The sequence below is a fragment of the Hyalella azteca genome, unplaced genomic scaffold (assembly GCF_000764305.2).
Source record: "Hyalella azteca isolate HAZT.00-mixed unplaced genomic scaffold, Hazt_2.0.2 contig10770, whole genome shotgun sequence".
NCBI classification, from domain to species: Eukaryota; Metazoa; Arthropoda; class Malacostraca; order Amphipoda; family Hyalellidae; genus Hyalella; species Hyalella azteca.
In genome coordinates, this window is record NW_025940792.1 from 231,708 (window position 1) to 257,035 (window position 25,328).

General features: G+C 37.4%; 1 protein-coding gene across 1 annotated transcript in view; it reads right to left on the reverse strand.

The window, feature by feature from the left end:
• LOC108666480 (cGMP-dependent protein kinase, isozyme 1-like) overlaps window positions 1-25,328 on the reverse strand; it is a 191,318-nt gene that overhangs the window by 89,128 nt on the left and 76,862 nt on the right. The window contains exon 3 of the mRNA XM_018153366.2: window positions 7,731-8,591. Within this exon, the coding sequence (XP_018008855.1) occupies window positions 7,731-8,591 (861 nt within the window). The remainder of the gene's footprint in view (window positions 1-7,730; window positions 8,592-25,328) is intronic.

Consider the following 25,328-nt stretch of genomic DNA (forward strand, 5'->3'; position numbering starts at 1 on the left):
TGGCATTTGAGAAAGAGTTTGAGCTGAATTTCTCGATAGGATCAAGCTGAAATCAAAAGAATAAACAATCGGAACTATGATATTCTATAATTCGTAAGTTTATCATTGAGCATCAACCTTACCTTTAAATAGTTACAATTTTATTGTTTCTCCAAATTCATTTTTTTTGTTCATAGCACTTGTACAATAAATTCTAAAACCTCAGATCGAGTTTACATGTATATCGGAAATATAACCATCGATGCAGCAAACGCACATAGTTCTTGGATGTCAGCTGACATCGTTTACTTTTGTGGAGCAACTTTACGACCTCAGCGGCGTCAGGGAATTTCGAAGATTATATTTGCATTCCAAACAAATTCAGCGATTGAAGCACATATCAGAAAAGAATTTTGCAGGGCGGGACTCTTCTAGATATAAATCCTGGAATGTCTACCGTGGTTATTTATACGATTGATCCGAAAATAGCCAAGCAACATTTGCCGATTTACAGTTCATATCATAAAGCCAAATCTTGTTTGATTTATAATAGGAATAATAAATCTGTTGATTTTGCACAAAGAAATGAGAGCAAAGTAATTTGGCCTTTGTTTTATTTGTAACGAGAAAAAGAATATAAATTGAATATAATAAATGATAGGAGGTTCAATCAAGTACGTAAAATTTGAGCAAATAATTTATGAACTAACGAATTTGGATTTTATTTCTAGTAAGATAGACTATAATACAACTATACGTATGAGTAAATGATGCAGATTAAATACTAAATTGACTCAGTTAAGAATTCATTCTGTAGAATCAAATTTATTAAATTCGAGAGATATACTTGCACTAAAATGAGTCTAAGACTGGAAATAATTCACTCAATATTAGTACATTAAGACATCAATATCCACCCCTACTATAGTATATATTTTTAATAAATACAGGGTGATTCACCGAAACTTCCTGTTAAGAAGCCAGATGTTGTCGCCGAGCAACCAGATGTTGTAGGAAAAGGGCGGGAGTATTTCATATATGAAAGGCAAGGTCGTGAAGTTTTGTGTCCCGCATAGCCAGCTGCCACTATGCATTGGACAAGTGACCAGCGTGCGATTGCTGTCGAGGCTTACTTCTTAATGGCTGTTTTGCAGAGTTTTCTCCGTCTAAAACAACATTTTGCAGAGCACCTCATCTAATTGAGAGTTGACCTTCTTTAGCCTGCCCGATCCCCCTATTTGGCTCCTTGTGATTTTTTTATGGGGTTATCTTCAATCGCTTACAATGACTGCCCAAGGACCCTATATACCTCGTTGAAGAACAACATACGCCACGCCATTGCCAACATACCCGTCAATATGCTTCAGGGAGTTAAACGGAACGTCAAAAATGGACTAACTGAAGACAATTGACAAAGGTGGCCGTCATTTGTCCAATATCATCTTTGAAGCTAAATGATACAAAAATTCCGGTAATGTCTTTTACAATAAAATTTATATTGTAATGATATCTTCACTAATTCTTTGTAATTAAACTTCCAAATCGGGAAGTCCACGGTGCAGCAATGAGATGCAGCTACATGTCCACGGTGCAGCAATAAGATAAGAGTCAGCAGGACAGACGTGCCTACGAAGCAGGAGTGGATGAGATTGATCAATATCTCGTCCGCAGCCGCAGCTTTTATAGCAAGACTGGAGAGCCTCAGACCGCAGGGACCGCCTTAAGAATGGCCGTCAAATCTTAGTCAAAATTCCAATAATAAAGTTTCATCCTTAGTTTGCTTTAAATCGTAGGTTAACACATTATGTGCACCACGGTCCAACAGCGCTGACAGATGGCCTAAAAACGGCCATGTCCGCGGATAGAAAGGCCTAAAATTCAAAATATACAAGTAAATTTGTAGGTTTCGGTAGAAAAATTAAAGTTTTCCTTGTTTCTGGAAATTTTAAAATTCAACGAGGAAATACCGCCATAATAAATTTTTGTCAACAAACGCAATTGAACAAAAAAACTAAATTGCGGATTTGTCCGGAAAAAAAGGCTCTGCAATTGCGGAATTTGTCCGGAAAAAGGCCCTGCATGGGTCGAGCCGCTCTCAACGTGTTAAGCAAGAAATTAAAAGTAAAGAAAAATCAATTAAATTCTTTATATATTAATTGGAAGCGTTTTGAGGACCAAAAACGAAACTCTAAAATGTTTTTGATGAAGATATTTTGAATTTGCTGTCAAACTGTAATTTACGCTTTCATTCAAATTTAAGTTTAACGCGCAATTTCAGCGTACTAATGATTTAACTAAATTGACGACTAGATTAAACTAATGACTGACGATAACTAGAATCAGGATCAAATAAAGATACTAGTAGAATTAGGTCTAAAAAATTATTAATAAAATATTAATTTTCAAAATTCATTCACCATCACACTAAGCAGTCTCAGTCTGAAAACGACGATTACTAACGTGCGATTTCAGCGTACTAATGATTTAACTAAATTGACGACTAGATTAAACTAATGACTGACGATGACTAGATATAGTCAAAAAATCAATATACAGTCTCCAGTCGACAATAATATATCGTATCAACTTTACGCATCAAGGGCAAAACATTTCAGGCCTCAACTTGGCGAAATTTTCTGGATAAAATTCTGCAGAGTCTCTACACGATTTATGGAGTCGTTTCCATCCTGCAAAATCTTTTGTGATAAACCGCAGCTGATATAACAAATTCTGGACGAGCAGCAAAAACATCCATGTACGAGAATAAACCTGAAAAAAAAACTTGACCTATGAGAGGTCAAGTAGGCTAAAAGAAATGAAACCATGTGAAGATATGAATAATATGAAGTAATTGAAGAATAAGAATAATTGAAGAAAAATAATATGGAGTATTATTGAAGAATAAATAATAGATTTAATTCACTGTGATAGGTAATTAAGCGGTATCCACACCAATAATAATTTAAATCGATCTAATATCGATACAAAATCATTTTCTTTCCCGAGAAAATTTATGAAAGCCAGGTTACACGCGGCAATAGCTAATAAATCATCCTTTCAACTCAAAACTAGGCTTATGAACGGAAATTTGGCCACAAACACAAAAGCATATTAGCTACTTATGTGTTTGGTTTTTGAAAAACACATGTAAATTAAACATCTAGCTTTATCTATTCTCATTTTTTAGCTTTTATAATTTATTAAGATTACGAAGATTGGTAGCGACGGTTTTATCAGACCTATGCTATGCAGGCGCTGTAGCCTCATAAACACGACGCGATATCCATTCCGCTGAGAATTTATGCCCGTTGCATACGAGTAGGAAAAACACGTTGAAATAAACCACCAACAACGTAATAACGTCAAAATTCCTGTATTTTTATACTCCATACAACCACGTCCTTCGTCTTCAGAAATTTTATTTAAAATGGAAACGCCAACATCACAGAAGCGCCTTTAACTCGATCGAATGTAGGTACATGACTTAGGAAATTAAATTGAGAAAGCGCAGATCCTCTGAAGTCAAAAGTTTATATTATAGCAACACGGCAAACTTGAAAAAAAAAACTTTTCTCAAATTTAGTAATAACAAGACACCCAAGAAATTTTTTTTTTTGAAAATTGGTTATCTCATAGATTGGTAATGAAGCGCAACAGAATTAATTATACCAGATCGGTTGAAATATTATACGTAACGTAATTACTGAAGCACGTGGAATGTGCAGGCAACAAAACATAAAATGATACTTCCAGCCTGCAAGTAAGTACCGTTAACCCATGTAAATATAAAGAATACTGATTGAAGTGCGTAAAAAAATGCGCTCACTTGTCCACAAAAAAAAAAATCTGTTTGGAGCGCGTTAAATTTTGCAGTTTGCCAGTAAGTAAAGATACTATTTAAATGCGTAAAATGGTGCTGTTGGCCTGTGCGTAGTGCTTGAAATGCATAAAATGTTGCCGTTTATCCTATACGAAATAATGTAAGAAGAGTTCGTAAATTTACCGGCGTAAGAGCAGCTCAAGGCTTGATCGCATCGACGTAACTGCGGTCAGAGTTCGAGAAGAGCGATCTACGCTACAGATCACGCACCGTGCTTGCATCGTAAAACGGAAACTGAAACGACGTTCGTTGCACTTTAAAGACCAATTTTGTGACTTTATGACATCAGGGAAATTCTAAAAGAAACGCGGAAAAACCAACAGGGCCTCCAGCAAACTAAAGCAACGAACGACAATGGAAACTGCTCTATTATGTGTGCATTTGCGAAGAAATTGCTCTGTTTTGCAAGTGAACGAATGGGCATTTCAGGGCCAGTGCAGAAGAAAAAAATTTTGTGGTCACGAGTAATTGAAAGCATAAATTAACTCCTTTGTGAATGAAGTAATATAACAATAAATACTAGTTTATTCTTGCAAACGAATGTAAACACATGAATGACCGAAGTTGCAAAAATTTCTCGTATTTAGAATAGATTAGATTCGGGTTTTAACCATCGGACAAATCCACTCAGTACTCATTGCAGTGAGTGACAGAGAGCACATTTTCTCGTCGACGAAAACGTTAAGTAACGGACGGACTGACAGACGGGCAGACGGTCGGACGGACATGGCGAGTACAATAGCGTCCTTTTTTCCATATATATGGGAAAACGTGCTAAAAATGTTGGAAATCAATGCGACTGGTTATAACTAACAAAATGAGAGTCAAGTTTTTTCCGAAATATCTTGAGCGAAAAAGTAATCAGTACCTTAATAAACTCTTTATCTTCTAATTGAACAGAGAGAAAATTTACGCTCACGATTATTTTATTTTATTATCTCTATACAAACAATTATGCTGCACCAGCTTACGCATGCAGTAGTTTTAATTGGTTGATGATATCAATTTCTGTTTTTGCTGATTGCTGTTTAAACAAAGTTTTACTAATTTAAATTCATTGAAGTACATTCAAATTTTTATTATTTTAAATTATGCTCAAGGCCCTGAATGCATTTACATATGCTTATTATTTTCAAGAAAACCTGAAAATCTACAATGACCGGAAATGTTTGGTTCTACTTTATAAATCCCCATAAATTTTTTTCATTATATTGATTTACGAAGGCAAGCTAATATTGTGTTGAGCGTTCGTTTTTCACAACTAACCACCCATTCATAATAATTAAGCAATGCTCAGTTCAAAGAACATTTAGCCGCAAACAAACTTGCCTCAATTGAATTAATTTTTAAAACAAACGAAAATCACAAGTGTATAAAAATAACACGTGTTCATGATAGAAAAACACGCACAACTTTAAGAAGGAGCCATGTGGTAGATTGCTTCAGTGATCCTGAGATCCACGACGATAGAGTGTTCCATTGCGATAAGACTATATAGTACCTATCCGCAGCTCGAACAACCTAGCGAACCTATCAAGATATTCACTTGCTCTTCTATTCTGATAGTCTGGTCCTAGTGTCAGCCCGCACCACGACGACATTCACTCTACTCTAATAATCTGCTAGACTAGTGTCAGACCGCAGCTCTAAAAATTTCATTAACTCTTGTAGTCTGAGCGTAACGTGTGAGAGTATTTGCGATTAATACGAAGGCTTAAATTACGAATACTAACATACTAATAAACATAAAACATACTGATAAACATTAAATTACATACTGATATTTCAGTCAGTCCCGTCAAATGTCAAGAAATAAGAAATTAAATATAGCGTAGTACTGAACACTCATCAAAGGCAATATTGTGACGGTCTATCACGGCATAATGTCATGTCATACTGTCATGATTAATCATGACGGCACGGCATAATGTCATGTCATACTGTCATGATTAATCATGACGGCACGGCATAATGTCATGGCATACTGTCATGATTAATCATGACGGCACGGCATAATGTCATGGCATACTGTCCTCATTAATCATGACGTCATAGATTACTGTCCAACTCAATCATAACGATAAGAAAATGTGTATTCGCGAAATACTATTGTTTATTTATTTTATAATTTAATACAGCGAATTAGCTGTTGTGTAATTTCAAAATAAACAGGGATGAAATTCAGGCTTCTACATTCTCCAGAGCTCGGAAAAAAATCAAGGAACAAGTTGAGGATTGGCCATTTTTACAAACGAAACATGGTAACTAAACTTAAGTAAATCTTTGAAAATAATGAGAGTTCGTTAGCCAAAACTTCCGCGACTGAAACTCCAAATTTATTGAAATACTCTCGAATTGACAGAAAAATTGTAGAGGAAATATAATAAAGTCCACGTGTACAAAGCTAAATCAGAGGTATCATTACAGCAACAAATGTCAAAATGGTTGCAGAAGTGATGTTTAAACCCCCCCAAAAATAATATTTCAGAGAATAGTCACATTAAATTTCCTATTCAGAGGTGTGCTGTTGTAAAAACTTCAAGTTTTATTCGTGATAATGTATCCGACTGTAAAAAACACTAGCAAAATGGAGCTTATTGTTCCAACGAAACGAAAAGTTCTACTATAAGAATGCCTTCATCCAATTAAAACTAACATTAATAGCACCGTTAGAAACTTTCCTTATTTCAACGTCAACCCACGAAATAACAGTGACCCCTTCGATGGAAAAAAAATTAATTTCGTGAACAATAAATATACACTTCATAGCCTAAGGACTGAAGTAAATTATACTGCTTCACAACTTTCTAATAATACTTACATTAAAATTACAATTCATCAAGCGAAGAAAGGAAAATAAAAAGGCATAAACTTAACCTGTTTCTAATCTATTGAAGAATGGTCTGATTTTCCATGCTGAGTGAATGGTGAAAGGGAAAAATGGACGGAACTATTTCAGTTTCAAAAGCCTATGCCGTGGCAAAGACTTGAAGAGAAACCAGGTGAAAAAATAATTCTTTAAAAATACCGTAGAGCTATAGTCGCGATGAGTTTGTGTTTGTTAAGTGCAATAATGACTAATTCATTACCGTTAATAATTTAATGCCTCTAACTTTAAACTTTTCCCCCAACTTGGGTCACAGTTGAAACAAAAGCCTGAGCCGAAACAAAGCCAGCCTCGTACGTGATAATTAATATTAAGGCTTCGTTTATAAAGCTTAAATGCAAGGATCTCAGACCAGCACGGCAAATTCATTAAGAACGAAGCCCTCGTGACCCTCATCAAAAGCGAGGGCTGAGAGAGGGAGGCAACTAATTACTTGAATTGTGAGGGGAAAAAATTCCATTGGCATGCAAAAAAATTATAAATAGGAACTAATACCATTTCATAACGAGGCTCTTAAAGTTACCTCATCTTAGCTTCATTTTTAAATGAGTTTCAATAACACAGATAGAACTTTTATCCGTTCGATTAATAGGAAACTGAACCAATAAAAAAATTTTACAACGCTGTTTTCAGCATGCTAGAACAGGACAAAATAAAATCTTCAACGTGCATAATAAAATCGTAATCTTAAAAAAAATGTAGAATGCCGCGGAACAAAAGATTACCACATAGCAATAATTTTTAAGCACAGTTTCGTACAATTGTTGGAAAGATTTATGGATGACAATTGTTCAGTGAATTTATTTGATATTCATATCATTATTAAGTTATGAAACTATCACGCATAAAAATTCTATTTTGTGAAGAGTCAGTTATATTTATTTAATTTAATTTTCTACAGATTTACCAGGCAAGAATCTCGTTGAATAAAAGAACATGTTTTAAAACATTGCGGCGAATCAGACTAAATTATTGAGCACTTACCTTGAGTTTATGGATCTCGCGCTTGAGCTGCGACACTTCATCATGCTTGGTTTTGAGCTCCCATTTGATATTGTTGATAATTGACTGCTGCTCGTCTATCTTGCAGTCATCTTCTTTCTTTTGTTGCTTAAGCTCCTTGACCTTCTCTTTGAGATACAAGTAATCGGGTGGGTACACCGACCCCTGCGGTAGTTTGTTGCTGCCTAGAGGCATGTTGATCTTGCCAGGGCTCTTGTCGCTCTTGCTATGACTGGACGTGGCAGAGGTGCCGTTGCCCATAGTTTTGTACGGGGTATCTACGCCAGGCCGTGAACCGGCCGTGCTAGCTAAGGGAGGCAGCTTTGACCCATGGGGCATGCTACCTTGCATGTCATCGCAATGCCATGCTGCAGCAGCACTGCTTCCTAACTCACTACCATCAACATATCCATCAACATCGCATGACGTGACACTGGTATCACTAACAGCGCTGCCTGACACACCTAACTTCACGACACTTGAACACACACTGACACTTTCGGCAGCGGGCACGGTCGGTTCCGACACAGCGGGGCTACGCTGAGGCTCGCAGACGGAAGACGATACGTCTCGCTCGAGGATCTGAGACAGACTGACTGGCCCAGAGCTTGGTTCCGAAGGGTTTTGCATGCCCACCGAAGAAGACATACTAATGTAATTGCCAGCTTCGCGTTTGTTCGATTTAGTAGCGCGCTCTGTGCTGGAAGATGAAGTCACTGAGCTTCCCGTCACGGGCGAGAAAACAAACTCCGAGCCTTGGTCTTCATCGTCGCTGTTAGACGAAGCTCTTGATTTAAGAAGCTGACTCATTTCTTTCAGGCCTTCAGGGCGCCTCCCATTCATCTGCAATAAAGATAATTACATTAGTTCCTCGTGAATAATCTTAAGCACGTGTTATTAACATCATTCTATGTCATCATTAACATCATTAATTGTCTAGGAAAATAAATCTATGCTAACGTAGATGTAATTATAATACAGTATTAAATACTGTAAAATTATACTCCTAAAATCAAATGGTAATCTTTTAAAATCTATGTACGTTATACATGTAATTATAATTTAGTGATAAATAAAAAAAATAAAATCCTCATATCAAGCATTAATCTTTCAAATTCATGAAGAGTCCACACATATTTCTCGAAACATCTTTGTAACCGAAAGAAGCGCAATTACTTTCACCCTAAAATTAAAGGAAAATTTTTAATTCGCAAAACTTAGCAGCCAAAATAATGGGCAAAGTGTCACAGTTTAACTGAAACTAACATAAAAGGATTAAATTGCAAGAAGTCACGCGTAATCAGTGGCAACGAACGGCTCGCGTTTTTGTCTACAATGTTTTGTCGACGTTTGTTTAAAGTCTACGGATTATAGGATGAAATTTTAAGTTATTCCCTTGTCCACCTATTAGCAATCAGCATCTCCCGCGGAATAGAAGTCTTTGAATAATTTAATTCAAATTTAATTTTGTAGCTAATAATAACATGTTTATAATTTAGTAGAATAATTTATTCGTGATGGATGCTTTTAATAAGTTATAATTATCGAATAATGTTCGACAAATCTATGTACGGTATCAGTGCCGACGACAATAAAAGTTTACCTCTGAATTAATTTCAGACGATTTAATATCATAAAGAAATATGTAAGCTATGACATGATATACTAGCAAAACACAATAGTTACTCAGTATACGGAAGATCACACTGTGAAAAATGAATGTGGCATAATGTCCCAATATTGACACTATTTTACAACGAACGTAGCCCTGATACGCACTTTTGCCTATCCAAACTGGGTCAGGTTGACACACCCAAGAGCATACCGTACATCGCTATTTGGGCAACGTCCCACTCATCTCTCTGCGTGCAGGGCACATGCAGTAACGAAGACAAAAGTTGAGCTTTGTTGCACCGTAGCGCCAAATCATTGCAAAGTAGTCGATTTAAAGCGTACAAATTCGTAGCAAATCCATGCAATATTTCAAGGCATCTAATAAAAGCCAGAGAACTAATGTAATAACTAGAAACTATCTCTTATTTCGGTGCAAATCCATACAATATTTTAAGACATCTAATGAAAGCCAGAGATCTAACATAATAACTAGAAACTATTTTTTGTTAAAACAAAGTGCCGCGCGTCAAGCGAATGCGGGGACCAAATGGTCAAAGGCAGTGATCAACAAGTCGGGTATATATAGGCAAGAGAGAACAGAATGAACAGAACAATATGAACAGTGCAATCACAACAGCATAATATGAATAAAACAATGGAAATTAAATAATATAAATAGCGCAATGAGAACTGGTCAATACGAACATCGACAACAACACTATTTAAAATAGAATTCAGAACATAAATTCAACACGGAACAATACGAACAAAACAATTCAGTCGCTCTGCACGCCATTGAACACAAGCGCTGAATATGCGCGACACATAACTGTATTGCACCACAGAGGCATGCAGGCATTCAAGAGGTATTGAATTATTAATGGAGCATGGAACCAATTATGAGGAATGAAGGCATTGATTAGGCACACAGCCATTTATGTGGTATGCAATAATATATGAGCCAGGAGGCAATTGATGGAACATGAAGGCATTCATGCAGCAAGTTGACCGCTTTGATTGTACAAAACAAAACAAAAAGATCCGGTGGCAGATAGAGTCGAGGAACTTGATATTTTCACTCGCGCTAAGGTCTTTTCTTTCGTAAACGAACATTCATAATTTTTCAATCAAAGTGCACGTTAGGTCATGTTTGAATTTACCGCTACCTACTAACTTTGCGATCAATAGCCTGAACAGATTACGTGAAATATTTGCTTCCTCGAAATTTTTTTCACATTTCACGATTAATTTGGATTCAAAATATCGAAACTGTGCCCGAAATTTTCGAACGAAAGGGGTTTTATTTTATATATTAAAGGACGGAACTGAAACGAGCGTAGTCATGCTACCAGCTATTTGCTTATCTGTCGCGACTTTCGCGCACAATTTTAAAGGCCCAAATTCCAAAATTTGAGATCGTCGCATTCCAGCATTGACTTCAAACAAAAATGACAAGTGATAACTCGTGGGTGCGAATTACGAAGCTAAAAATTTCGCCAACGATGGAGGCATCGCATCAGACCGCCAGGAACAGCAGCGATCGGTCGAGGAGCTTGACGACACCGACAACTGTCCAGCACACCAGTGAGAACGAAGCATGGGCTTAGTAATCGCCCTAACAGAATTTGGAGTCTCGGTAGCTGCTAACACCTGCGGCCTATTAAATAGCTGACCAGCCAACCCTAGATCATGAAACCGTGGAGCAGTTCGCACGAGGAACGGATTACTTGCGAAAATGTTCAGACGCAACACTTCGAGCTTGCTAACGTCACCCTGAGATGAACTCGCTCAAGCTGTTCGACAGTACGCTGAAAAGTGTCGACGCAGCTATTAATAGATCTTTGAAAATGGCTCTCAACGCTGCACGTGAAGGATTGGAACTGGCCGAAAGACACAAAATGATCAAAGAGTGGGAATAGCTTCTGAAATAACGTTAATAAAGTTAGTAAGCTATTGAAAACCAAAAGCAATAGCGGCAACAAGTGCAGTAGCATCATGAAGATCTGTAGCCACAGATGCAATGGATGTCGTCGATGGAGGAAACTATCATGAAGCTCTTCGACCTCCTGACCGCGACACCACCTGGGATCGAGCTTAGGTCCTTGACAGATGTGATGACAGACATCGCCACCTACGTGAAGCTAGAAAAGGATCGTTGCGATGGGCAATACACATTTGAGAGTTCTACCGATTTGCATGGAAGGCCTTAGTCCCCAACGAACATCATTCCAGGACAAGAAGAATACTTCCCACACCATGGACCAGGCGTGTAGCAATACCCTACTCGACAGGCTCGAGGTCCTGAGTACCCACATCCTACGATGAGTCCAGCTGCCGGCGCCCAGAGTCCTATCCAAGGTTATCAGAGCCCCCAAGAATGGTCAGCGTAAATGGAAGGCATGTACAACGAGATGAAGCAGTCATATGATGGAGCTAATCGTTAGCAAGCCCTGAGATAAGCTTAGCCTGTACTCATGTAAAAGGGCGCTCAACAGCTGGACGAGATGAGAACGGATCCAAGCTACCGAAGGAAGGGCTATTGATTACCGATGCGAATGATCTTCTGTTACAAAGCTCTTCAAAATTTATTGTGTTATGCTTCTTAATCAAAATATAACTGGATGATTGATTACCAAGTTTTCTATTTCAAGAATTCCGTGGGAGAAGTGTCTCCTTAACAACATAAGTTCTGGAGCTGATAGGGTTGATAAAAAATTTTCGAAATGATTATACTGTGATTCAACACGAGCTATGAAAGTGTAATAAGTATTATGAAATATTGATAATTGCTTTTGAAGTGGTTTACTTTTCCCTAATAAAAAATGTGTAATAAGAATTACGTGGATGCTGAGACTTCTCACAAAAAAAGTATTACCGATTGCAAGATTGGTAACTGAAAAATTAAAAAAAACGTCCTAAATAACATATAATTTTCGTTTCAAATGTTTATTTTAATCAGTGAAAATAAAATTTTGGAAAGGAGTAGCAAGCAATTATGCTAGTTGAATCTCATAGCAGTTTATTATTAGAAGCCATGTAAGTCACGTGTGGAATATTTTCAATCTTTTTCTCCATTCTCTCATGATTTTTCTCGTTAAACCCGTGATTTTAGATAAATTTTGTCGAGGAGTGATACAAGATTGAAGTAATTTTGCTTCGCTTAATAATTATATAATTAATTCAGCAATTAAGGGCTAGCCGCTAAAGGAAGTTCGGGATGTTCGTTGTCCCGCAGGCCCGTGTTCCAGGGCCTATACTCTCAAAAAAAGGTAAGAGATCGTAAGTTTATCAGTCAATCATCGACGGCCTTTCAAGTAAAATCCACCAATCGCAGACAAGAAAATAGTGCGTAAGTACTTACGTTCACTTAGCGAGTTTTGAAAGTATGGCCCAAGATCAGCACAATGAGAACAACGCAACTAAGAACACTAAGAACAGCGCCCCCCATGGCTTGCCTGCATCACGGAGCGCCCTACAGCTCCTTATCTCGAGGCGTCCAGTCGCTCTGCGCGACATTGTACACGAGCGCTTAATATGCGCAACTAAAAACTGCATTGCAACATAAAGGCATGCAGGTATTCATGAGGCATGCAAGTATTTATGAGGCATGCAGATATTTATGAGGCATGCAGGTATTAATGAGGCATGCAGGTATTTATGAGGCATGCGGGTATTTATGAAGCATGCAGGTATTTATGAGGCATGCAGGTATTTATGAGACATAATGAGGCATGCAGGTATTTATGAGGCATGCAGGTATTTATGAGGCATGCAGGTATTTATGAGGCATGCAGGTATTTATGAGGCATTCAGGCACTTATGAGGCATGCAAGCACTTATGAGGCATGCAGGCACTTATGAGGCATGCAAGCACTTATGAGGCATAGATGTATTTCCGCACATGGAGCCAATCATGAGGCATGCAGGCCTTAATGAGACAAGAAGCAATTAAGGCTTTATGGACTTCCGACACGGCACTTAATAAACTACAATCCGTAATGAATGCCGCTGCTCGACTTGTGTGCAATAAGCGAAAATTCGACCACGTGACGCCGATATTGCGCGATCTTCACTGGCTGCGCATGCAGCAGAGCACGCAGTTCAAGGTCACTGTTCCGACATTCCGATGCCTTCACGGTCTGGCGCCTCCTTATCTCACAGAATGTCTGCAGCTCGTGTCGGATCTGCCTTCTAGAAGACGATTGCGCTTGTCATCAACAGCGGACCTCATCGTACCATCTACACGTCTACCTCGTCGTACCATCTACACGTCTACCTCGTCGTACCATCTACACGTCTACCTCGTCGTACCATCTACACGTCTATCTACCGTCGGAGACAGAGCGTTCCCGGTTACCATTGCCAGACCTGTAACAGTCTGCCGGCGTCCATAACTTCAGCTCCGTTGCAGCTTGCAGGTGTTTCGTCGACGCCTAAAGACGGAACTATTTCGCAGAGCCAAGGAATCAAGTGCTTAGTCATTTTATCCGTTCCCATCCTTTCTCGTGTCTATTTATTAAAAGCTATTAATCTTATGTGTGACATGCCCACGCTAAATGCTTCGTATATAGAATAATAATATAAATGAGGCATGCAGAGAATTATGCAGCATGTCGGCGTTCATTAGGGACGATACATTTATGAAAAATGGAGTTATTTGTGAGGCAAGAAGTTATAGGTTATATAAATTTCTGAAGCACGAAAGTTTCAAAAATACTAAAAAGGTTACAAGAATCTAAACGCAACTATTGGATTTCTATGAGTAACAGGTTCGTTCTCTGATTTTATAGAACCTGCATACAAAGAATGAATTTCATTGTTTTTAACATAGTTTTCTTTATTATGACAATAATTTAAAAATCCTAGGCCCATCACTGATAATTGATAATCATCAATTATCATCATTGATATTTCTAGAATATATTTTCTCCATACATATGAATGATTTATGTTTAAGACAATTACCGGTACAGTCTTCAATCATGGAATGCGTGTGAACAATAAATATTTGTCTAACTGTACAGAAAATGATTATTTTCAGAAAATTTATTTCCAATTTATTTCATCACAATTATTTCAGTATGTTAGTTCCATATTCATGGACATAAGTTGGATAATTTTCAATAAGGTGATTCAGGAAAATTTCAAGAATTTTTTTGCGGATGCTGGAATATATATAATTTGCAAACATATGATTAGTTTAGTATACGTTCAAAAACACATTATTTTAACAACGCAGCGAAGAATTAAATTTTCAATCATTCAACCATAGTCCATCAAAATTTCTCTCGTGGTTAAATATTTAATGTGAAATGCCGTCTTTTCGTAAATAAATTAGCCGTCGTTTTCATAATTCCTAGTCATTTTTCTTATTAAAGCAAAAGTCATGAGTTGCAATGCATTGAAATCTACAATTTTATATATATTTCTTCCGTCGTTCTATAAAAAATGCGTGTCGAATTTGTCACGAGTTTACCGGGATCTTCGGACGTTCCATCTTTGAAGCGTCTCCATGCCTCAGTGACGGAGGATGTAACGTTGCTATTTGATGCAGAATATCTGCATGTCATTGCCACGCACAGAATTTCCACAGAATTTCCACACGAATTTCCACAGAATGTCCACAGAATGTCCACATGAATATCCACATGACATTCCCTCCCTGAAGTGCAGTGCACCTTGAATTTAGCAATCGCCATAGACTTATCAGGAACCTAGTGGATGGAAATGCTCCCTTCGACGGCACACCGAGCCAATAAATACAATATAGTGTGTGTGCCATGGAAGCTTGCACCATCTTTGAAATGATTATTATAAGCTGGGAAATGATAGGACAGAAGTTGTTCTTAAATGCAAGTTTTGTTGACGACCAGAGAATAATCCTTATCAATAACATACCGGTACCTGTATTATTTGTCTCGCGTTGACGAATTAGAATTTGCTTTGTGAATAATTCATATTACGTGACATGAAAACAAATGTTATAATATAATTGATTTACAAAAAATTGCTATGGACAAAAAGTTACATCTGCAAAAATATTGGTTTTTGACGTTCGTGTTTCTTCTCAAACGCAAGCATAAGCTGCAGGCAAAACAATATCCCTCCAGAACGTCGAAGGTGTGGTAAATTGTATTCGTTCAAGCAGTTAATGAATAAATTTACACTCGTTTGTTTACATTCACTCGCAGTGTGAATAACTACATCGCGTTTTCCTATTCGCACACTCTGAAGTAAAAGAAGAATAACAAATGCATTCCAAAAAGAGCGATTTTAGTCGATAATCGATTAAGAATTATTTCTGATCATTATGCACATATATACATGTCATTTAAATCATAAGTATAGAATATCATAATTAAACAAGAAGTCAAGAATATCTTGAAATTATGTATAAGTAGAAAATATAACATTGCACATTGTAAAATATAAATAAAATATAACATACATTGTAAAATACGGAATGCATGGTCGCTCACATAGAAAACAAACCGACCAAACATCCCAAATTCTGAAATGAACTTCTGCTTTAGTGTTTGTCTCCAGAGCCAAAGTTTTATCTGAACCTGTCTTAAGTTGGCTCCAAATATAGCGACTGAAAGAATTTCGGACCCAAGCTGAGGGCGAAACAAGACTGGCAGGCTTGGTTAGAAAATGTTTCTATGGAGGCAGTTGAGTTTGCTGTAATTCATTTGTTATTACATTTTTCGTCACTCAAAATCTTCCTAGACTTGGAAATATTTTTCAGCATTGGGTCAGAGATTCTTGAAAACAGTAGCACAAAAAATTAATATTTCTTCCCGTGCAGAGTAAACAGTATATATAGGAGATGCCGCTCGACAAATCGACAGTTTATTTGTTGAAAAAAAACTGCCTTCAAAATTACTGGAAGCATTATTTGATCATTCAAAAATTGATTCACAACAAGAATTACCGACTTTCTTCGTGGCGAAGTAAGATCATATTTTTGATCAAAGTAAGATCGCGAAGTATTTTCGTCGCGAAGATATAAGATCATATATTTTGTCTTTATATATAACACGGACAGAAATGCTGACGTATTTCCGTAAATGCTGACGAGCCTATTCAATGTAGGTATAAATCATAAATTATCAAATTGATATTCCATGTAAAATTATCTTGCATCTTCATGGATTTACATTTTCTACAAAACGAAGTAACTTTATATGGTCGGGAAGCTCGAGATTTGCAATTCTAGCAGCTGCTTAACTTGAGGCGCAAGTTAAACTTTCACCCCTTAGACTGTTAACACTTTAACCCAATAACTACCAATTGCCATTCAATGCAAAATAGATAACGCTTTTTAACTCTGGCAGACAATACTCAAGGAAATGAGTGAGATTTTGTCCATACAACGATGCACTTTTTGACCTTATGTCGCTCAGTTTAGTCCTGCAAAATGGCGTATCTCTGTTACGTTCAGATAATATGTCACTATTTCTACAATATGATCCATTAATTCCTCTGAGAGACAGAGTTCATTAGGTCGATTCTAACAATACGAAATAAATATTATGCGCCAGCAATACCGTCGTGTAGCTGCGCCAGCTTTCATACAACAGCATCGTACGTGGTGGTAATGAATATAGCCTTGAATATCTGGAGACTGAATCTCCATGAATCTTCAGAAACTGGGGGAAAATATCTCAGACTGAAACTCCACGAATCTCCAAAGATCGGAAAATTTATCTCGGAGAATGGATCTCTGTGAATTTCCAGAGATTGAAAAAATTATCTCGGAGAAGGAATCTCTATTAATTTCCGGAAACTGGAGGAAATTTCTCCGAGACTGAAACTGTGAATCTCCAGAGACAATAAAATTTCGGAGACTAAATATCTGAGAATCTCCAGAGACTGGATAGAATATCTTGTAGATAAAACCTTCACGAATGTTTTCTTTTTAAAGACTTACTCTTTCCACCAGCATCGGACGTGGCTGGCAGAGAAAATTGATGATGACGATAAATTGATGACCTTCAAAGGGAGGATTATAACGTAACGAAGTTCATAACGCAAAATTGAGTAAATATAATAATATTGTCTACGGTTCAATTTTCATAGATAATAACTATACTGTATACTGTCATATTGAAATTTACTACCTACTATAATATTAATGTCTTCAAAATTTAGAGATTTACTATTCAATTGTTTATCTGCTGCACTTTGGCTCCTAGCGTCCAAAACGACGTTTTAACGATCAAAAATACACTGTGCAGCGTGAAGTTTTTTAAATAAAAAAAACGCAAGTATTTTTCAATTTGGTATAATAGTTTGTTGCGTATGTTGAATGCGACCAAAATTAACCGTCTAGAGAGGCGAGTCTAGTGCATAACAAGATGCTTTTAGTCGTCTATTTTAAAGGTACACTTTATTGGCATCCGATGAGAGAAATGCAAGTTTTCCATCAAAAAGTTTAAAGCCAAACAGCAGGTTAAAAATCTTTTGGCTTCAATCAAATTAAAAAAATACACTTCGGTAATTAAGATAAAGTCCTGGCACGACAGGTGCCGGTTAAAGCTTGTTCTCTAAACAGATAGCATGAAGAATGCGTACAAAATAAGACGACTCGATATGAAATTCCTTAAAATTTAAGCGAAAACAAGTGCGCTGACCGAAATCGATCACGAACAACGGAGGCTCGCACTTGATAGAGTTAGCCTTCAAATGTGGGTTACTGGGTCGCGCATGAATGAATGCAGCCGTTTTCTCTGACTGCAAAGAAATTGACATAGAAAACGTCAATGAGAATTTTTTGTAGGAGGTACTGATAGAAAAAAGAATGTGTCCCTCTGGTTGTTGCATCTTGCATGCGAGCAGATATCTGGTTTCAACATCGCGAACCAAATAGATAATCATTCAAATATGCCAAGTACGAACTTTCTTTTGATTTATATTACTTTCATTATTCCGTAATTAAATCCTAGAAGAGATCATTTATTTCTACACAAGTAAATCATAGGCCTATTATCGATATCGAGCAGCATTGCCAGCAGCAGCAAAGAAGTATAAACCAAAATTTGAATGAAGCGCAGCCGTTAGCCACCAATTCAACTCATAAACTAGCCATGTAGCCAAAGCTAAGCCTAAACATACACGGCTACATCCAGCACAGTGACACTTCGCATCTGAGCTACAATGTCGCAGAACACGCTAGAAACACGTCAATTCCGTAACGGCTTAAAGCCAAAGCGTAGCATGCCCGCTCGCGCGTGCTGCCGCTGGAGGAAGGCTCGTGCTGAAGTATAGTCTCCTTGAAGATTATACTGACATAAGCAGTGGCTGCGGGCTTACAGCGACTATGTTACTAAACCCTTAATTTCTAAGGCTACTCTACTCAGTGGCAAAGACAAAATATATATGTACGGGACAAAATGTGAAAGTGTTGGCAATGACAATATTGGGCAACGCTGGCCACTAACATGCATCCAAATTGCGCATAAGAGCTCAGCTATGCGGCGGCATGCGCCAACACACGAGACGGTCCATAACACTAATTATACGACGATTTAACTGCCATGACTTTCGCGCATCTTCGTTATGAATGGTATTTTGCGTGCGTGTTTTGCATCCAAATGCACAAGATCCTTATTATTGAAGGTCATAGAGGATTATCGACGAATAAAAATAGAACCAAACTTTCAATAAATTCGACAATTTCATCATAAGTTTGACACGCTTCTTGCATACTTTGGCCTTGAGGCGATATACTAGAAGAAGAAATCTCTAACGTTGGGTTTTCCACAACGATCTGCATATGTTAATTTGTTTAGAAATATTTTCTTCTCGAATCATAAACTTTCCTTCTATCGATAACATGCAATTCAATCAAATTTAGTTGTTGTTACCAAATAAAAATCATGAGCCACTTATGAATGATTTAATTCAAGTCTTCGAGGACTGAGCGGAATAAAGACAAATGTATTATAGTCAATTATTCTATAAGACCAAATATTTTACCTTAAAGACGAACAAATTCCTATGGTCAAGCATACAGAACTTACACACATATCAAAACTAAAATCAAATTTTGTAACTTCTTTCAATTATGGTTTAAAAATTAATAAATATTAATCAACCACGAATAATTGTTATAATCGATGGCGTACACGTTTTCTGGTGATTTCTGAATGCGTTTCATTTGTCCGACGAAAATTCCATTACTAAACGTATCATGAACCCATGTGCCCTGAACTTATGTTTAATATTTCGGATTTCCAATCACGAAGGAGTTTATGGCTTGCAGATGACCGAGCGACAAAGTTACGAACTTACCAAGTACGAGACCGTGTTTTACAATTCAGCTTTTTACTCTCTACTGAATAGTTCTAGGAAATTTACTCTGATCACAGAGATATTAATTTATCTGCTGATTTCAAGAGCCAAATAGCTACGGCTGGAACAAAAATGAAGTTTTGGGATGCAAATGCTGTGCTGAACTGCAAATGCTTCTTCGTCTTGTAAACGCAGTCGGCGCATGAGGAAGAAGCGAGCCTGGAACTACGGTGATGTCTGAAATGCTGTTACGATGCTGTGCTACGATGATGAATTGGCAGGAAATATTTTAGGGAAGGAAGAACCTTATGGAAGGAATAATGTCGGGGAAGCAATTATATTAGAACAGGTTCTCCAAAATAATTGATACAAGGACAGGGATTGTGATAGTGCAAGAATGAGAAAAAGTTGTTAGGGTCGGAATGGTGTTAGTTAGGGAGAGGAAGTTGTTCGGCAGGAATGATACTTCCGCAGGAATGACGAAATAGTATTTGGGTCTAAATAGCAAATTGGCTTTGAAGAATGATGATATTACAGAAATGACATTTGCCCTTGAATTCATCATTTTCAGATGAACGATGAAGGAATGAGAAGGATCATATACGCAAAAGGCAATTTATCTCTGTGTTAAGGGCAAGCAAACAGTCCTCGCTGCAAATGATGTTTGGGCAGCAAATTACGCTCATCCTAAGTGGATAAATCCAGTAAGGATCCTCAGTAAATCCAAGCAGACGAGCTTGTCTGGACGGAGGATTTTTATGACATTAAACAAAGAGGGGATCGCGTAAATGGCCGCCCGAACCCAGGGATAAGCTGGGAATTATTTGCTGGTACACAAACACGCGCCAGCCAATCACACAACTTGCTTCAATAATTTATAAAGCCGATCAGGAATTTGAAGTAGGAATTAACGATATTATTAGTTATTAAAGTCATTGAAATTGATTTTTAATGCATTTTCTCATTTATGGAAAAAATTCACTATTGTGCTCGCCATGTCCGTCTGTCCGTCTGTCTGTCCGTTGTGTACGAGAAAATGCACTCTGTCACTCACTGCAGTGAGTACTGAGTTATATTTTTTAAACAACTATTCAGAAGACACCGTATGCTAGCGGCCCCTTGAGAGCAGCGCCTGCACTCTGTCAATGATTTATGACGAGTTATGTCCTCGATATGAATACATATGCATATCTTTTGCTTCATTATGTGCACGCTTATTGATAGTTTAGGCGCACATGCTTTCAAACATTTGGTGTATATTGCTTGAAAACACAGCAACAAATGCTTTCAAACATGCGACGCATATTTATTCATTTACAAGGTTTTACTTCTTATTTATAGCAACGTAGATTTATTTATAACGATATATTTATGTATAATACAAGCATAAAACATTCTAGGTATATTGATTCATAACAAAAGTGCTGAGGCAATCAAACATGCGACGTATGTTGTTAATAGCACAGGAGTACATGCAATCGAACATAAAACAGGACGTGTACTGTTTTGAATTTACTGTATTTATTGCATTGCGTTCACTCTGCAGTAAAGAGCACATTTAAACTGTCCCTAATATTTATTTGAATGTTAGTGATTTTATATTTTTCATCATTTTCGTATTATGACCCATGTTATCATTACGAAAATACACTGCTGGCAAAATAACTTTAACCCTTTCGTAACTGACGGGACTTCACATTCTCAAGCCTCTAGGTATTGATATCATTGATAACGGTAAATGCAAAACACCATAGAATATTATTCACCGAGCCGTTGATAACATGGCAATATCAAATTCATAATATTTGATTAATTTATCTAAAATTTAATAATATATAATGAAATACGTAAAAAATGTCAATATGCGGGTGAAGCGAGGGCAGAAGTTGGGAATGAGGTCATATAATTCAATTATTCAATATTTTGTTATATCTAATTCTTCTTTGTTTGAATATATATGAACAACATATATATTTATATGAAATTTTATTAATATATAGGGGCATATATTGAGACCCAGGCAGGCTATACGGCCTGCGTGTCCGCAGCACATCTGAGGGACGAGACGAGGGCAGCCACACGACCCTCACATTACGAGGGTAAAATATGAGGGGCATCTGTGAGGGAAAAATATGAGGGGCGTATGTGAGGGCACAATGTGAGGGACGTGCGTGAGGGTACAATATGAGGGGCGTGCGTGAGGGTACAATATGAGGGGGCGTGCGTGAGGGTACAATATGAGGGGCGTGCGTGAGGGTAAAATATGAGGGGCATGCGTGAGGGTACAATATGAGGGACGTGCGTGAGGGTACAATATGAGGGGCATGCGTGAGGGTACAATATGAGGGGCGTGCGTGAGGGTACAATATGAGGGGCATGTGTGAGGGTACAATATGAGGGGCGTGCGTGAGGGTACAATATGAGGGGCGTGCGTGAGGGTACAATATGAGGGGAACAATATGAGGGGCGTGCGTGAGAGTACAATATGAGGGGCGTGCGTGAGGGTACAATATGAGGGACATGCGTGAGGGTACAATATGAGGGGCGTGTGTGAGGGTACAATATGAGGGGGCGTGCGTGAGGGTACAATATGAGGGGTGTGCGTGAGGGTAAAATATGAGGAGCGTGCGTGAGGGTACAATATGAGGGACATGCGTGAGGGTACAATATGAGGGGCGTGCGTGAGGGAAGAAGTTACCCATTATTATGCAGTTATTCTTGTCTGCCCAAGATTATAGGGGTAGGAGCCGACGCCTAATTTGCGTTTAATTAAATAATGCAATGCTGAGGAACAAGAATAATCTAGCTCGTATTGGGGATGCCTACATTACATCAATTATGCTCGTTATCTATATTTATATGTCAGTTGTACGAAAAATATACCAAAAAAAAAGCGATTACATTCACGGTAAATAATGAACATTATTGCTAGCACAGAAATTACTAGCTGGCAATCGTCAGAAGAGATATCATTTAAAATAGTTCGCGGCTTTACCCTGATATCAGTCAATTTCGTTATCAGTGACCACCATATAGATATTACCTTCCTAAAGCAAACCGCACGCACAACCGGAATTATGGAAGCCACAGTAAAAAAATAACAACGAACAACCAACGAACGTTCTTTCGATAACAGCATTAACAATAACGTTCGTTATTCGTAATATTCGAACCGATAAAAAATTTGTCTCGTCCAAGCGCATGGTCTTGTAGTGTTCTAAAACATTTTTTTAAGATTACAGGTTTTAAAATGAACTTTTAAACTGATCAGAAAATATCAATGTAACCCACTCGATCTCTAAATTACTTGACAAATTTTTACAAATTTTCCCGCCAGCGCTCACGCATCTTTAACAAAATCCTATAGCCATAATTCGTCTTATAATATGCAGCAAAAATACTTGTTAAATAATGCTGGTTCAAAGTCTTATAAAATTATGAAATTCAAAGTGTAGTGACATTTCAACAAAATTCACTAAATGTATGCCTGCTGGTATACATGAATGATTAAATGTGTGTTGGCGTTGCTTGCAGAGCTGGGGCCATACTTTCAAAACTCGCTAAGTGAACGTAAGTACTTACGCTATAATTTCTTGTCTGCGATTGGTGGATTTTGCTTGAAAGGCCGTCAATGATTGGCTGATGAACTTACGATCTCTTAACTTTTTTTGAAAGTATAGGCCCTGTGTGCTACTTCAACCCCACCCATGTCAATACTGAATATACAAATGTATACATAACATTATTATTCAAACTCTACAGTACTCCAAAACTCAACTATGCATTGGTAACCGTAACTGGGCTGAATTCATGTGATGATATTCAATGACGACATGCATTCATTCAAATGATAAAAAAATTTCCTGCTTAGAGTTTCTCTCAACTTTTTTCAAGTACCTAGCGTTTAAGTACCCGAAATGTTATTTCAACAATTTTTATTCATTTTAAGAATTAAATTTCAATAAATTTTTCACGTTTGTTGGGTAAGGTTACTTCTCATGGTCGTTACATAAAGCTAAGAAATCTCAAACGGCGAATATAAATATTATGTGCATTGAATAATAATTTTATAATAAAACTTAATATTATAATTAATGAATAGATAAAATTAGCTTCCAAAATAACATTCATCCAAAATTACCATTCTAAAAGCCGTTCTAAAATGCAGCGAAACGTTAACCCTGATTACAATATTTTGCTTGCACGTAATATAGTGCAAGAAAATAGCAATCATGTACTTAATATTGCCCAACAATAATGGCGCTGGCGACGTGACAATCCTGATAACGCCTATGATTGCATTATGTTCCCCTTAACACAATTAAGGGGAACTGTCATATTGCAGTTCTTTAAGTCATAATCCCGATGATTATCTATTATTGCGATAAATGTTCGTATACCAGTACAATGTTCACCCCAGAGATCTGTACCATGTTCATTCTTACATCTATTCATATAAGAACAACATGTTCGCAACTGCACACATTTTCTATACGAAATTTAGAAATTACGCACTGAAAATTTCGTCACACTGACACACAGACACTGATTCACTCTGACAATTGCGTCGCACTGACACACTGACACTGAGTCACTCTGACAATTGCGTCGCACTGACACACTGACACTGAGTCACTCTGACAATTGCGTCGCACTGACACACTGAAACTGAGTCACTCTGACAATTGCGTCGCACTGACACACTGAAACTGAGTTCTCTGACAATTGCGCAAGCATTCAGAGAAATATAACTTAGGTTTCAGTATCGTGACAATTCATCACGTTGCAGAAGGCATCTAAACATCCTAGATTGTTGCCAACAAGAGTAAACTACATCAATTGACGCACGCACTACAACACGAGACGTACGTAGCAACAAATACCGGCCTACATCGAGCAACAAGCCACTTTTTTCAGGAAAGTGTTCATGTAAAGTTGGCAGCCTAATGCAATTATATCTTGACTTATATCATAATTATTGCATAGATATCATGCAATTCATTTGATAGTCAATTAACCTATGACGCTGGGTGCGCAAGTAAAACCTTCACCTTAGCGGGTTATTTTGAACGAAGTTATTGCAGAAGTATGTTAAATTAAATGTTTTGATAACAATTCAAATTTTCTCTCATGTTGCGATTTTCCAAAGAATTTGTCGATTTTTGCACGTTTTTTGGTCATTAATAGAGGGCATATATAGATACGGCAAACGTGCGATGCTTCATCGCCCACATGCATAATCGTCACTTTCATTCGCGGGAACAGAAAATGAAAACCAACCCCATCAGACGCATTCCCTTCCAGCTCCCAACTCTTGTCATTTGGTAAATGTTAAATTTTCTTTGGGTTTTTTAGTGTAGTAATTTTGTAATCAAATATTTAAAAAATATGGAAGGAATAGTGAATGCATGTGTTCGTTTTACATCTACAAAAGATAAAGATAAAAGATTGTAATGTACGTAATACTGTAATGCAATAAAATAAATAAATGTAATGTAATAAAAAGATAAAAGATTGTACATGAGCAGCACACTAACAAACATCAAAGAATTGTAACACTCGCCATGTTGCAGCTGCTTGAACACCACATGACATGAACCAATTCTCTGACATTCATCAAGATAAACCAGCGGCTGCAATGATTAGAAGAGCTTGTAAGAACCTCGTAAT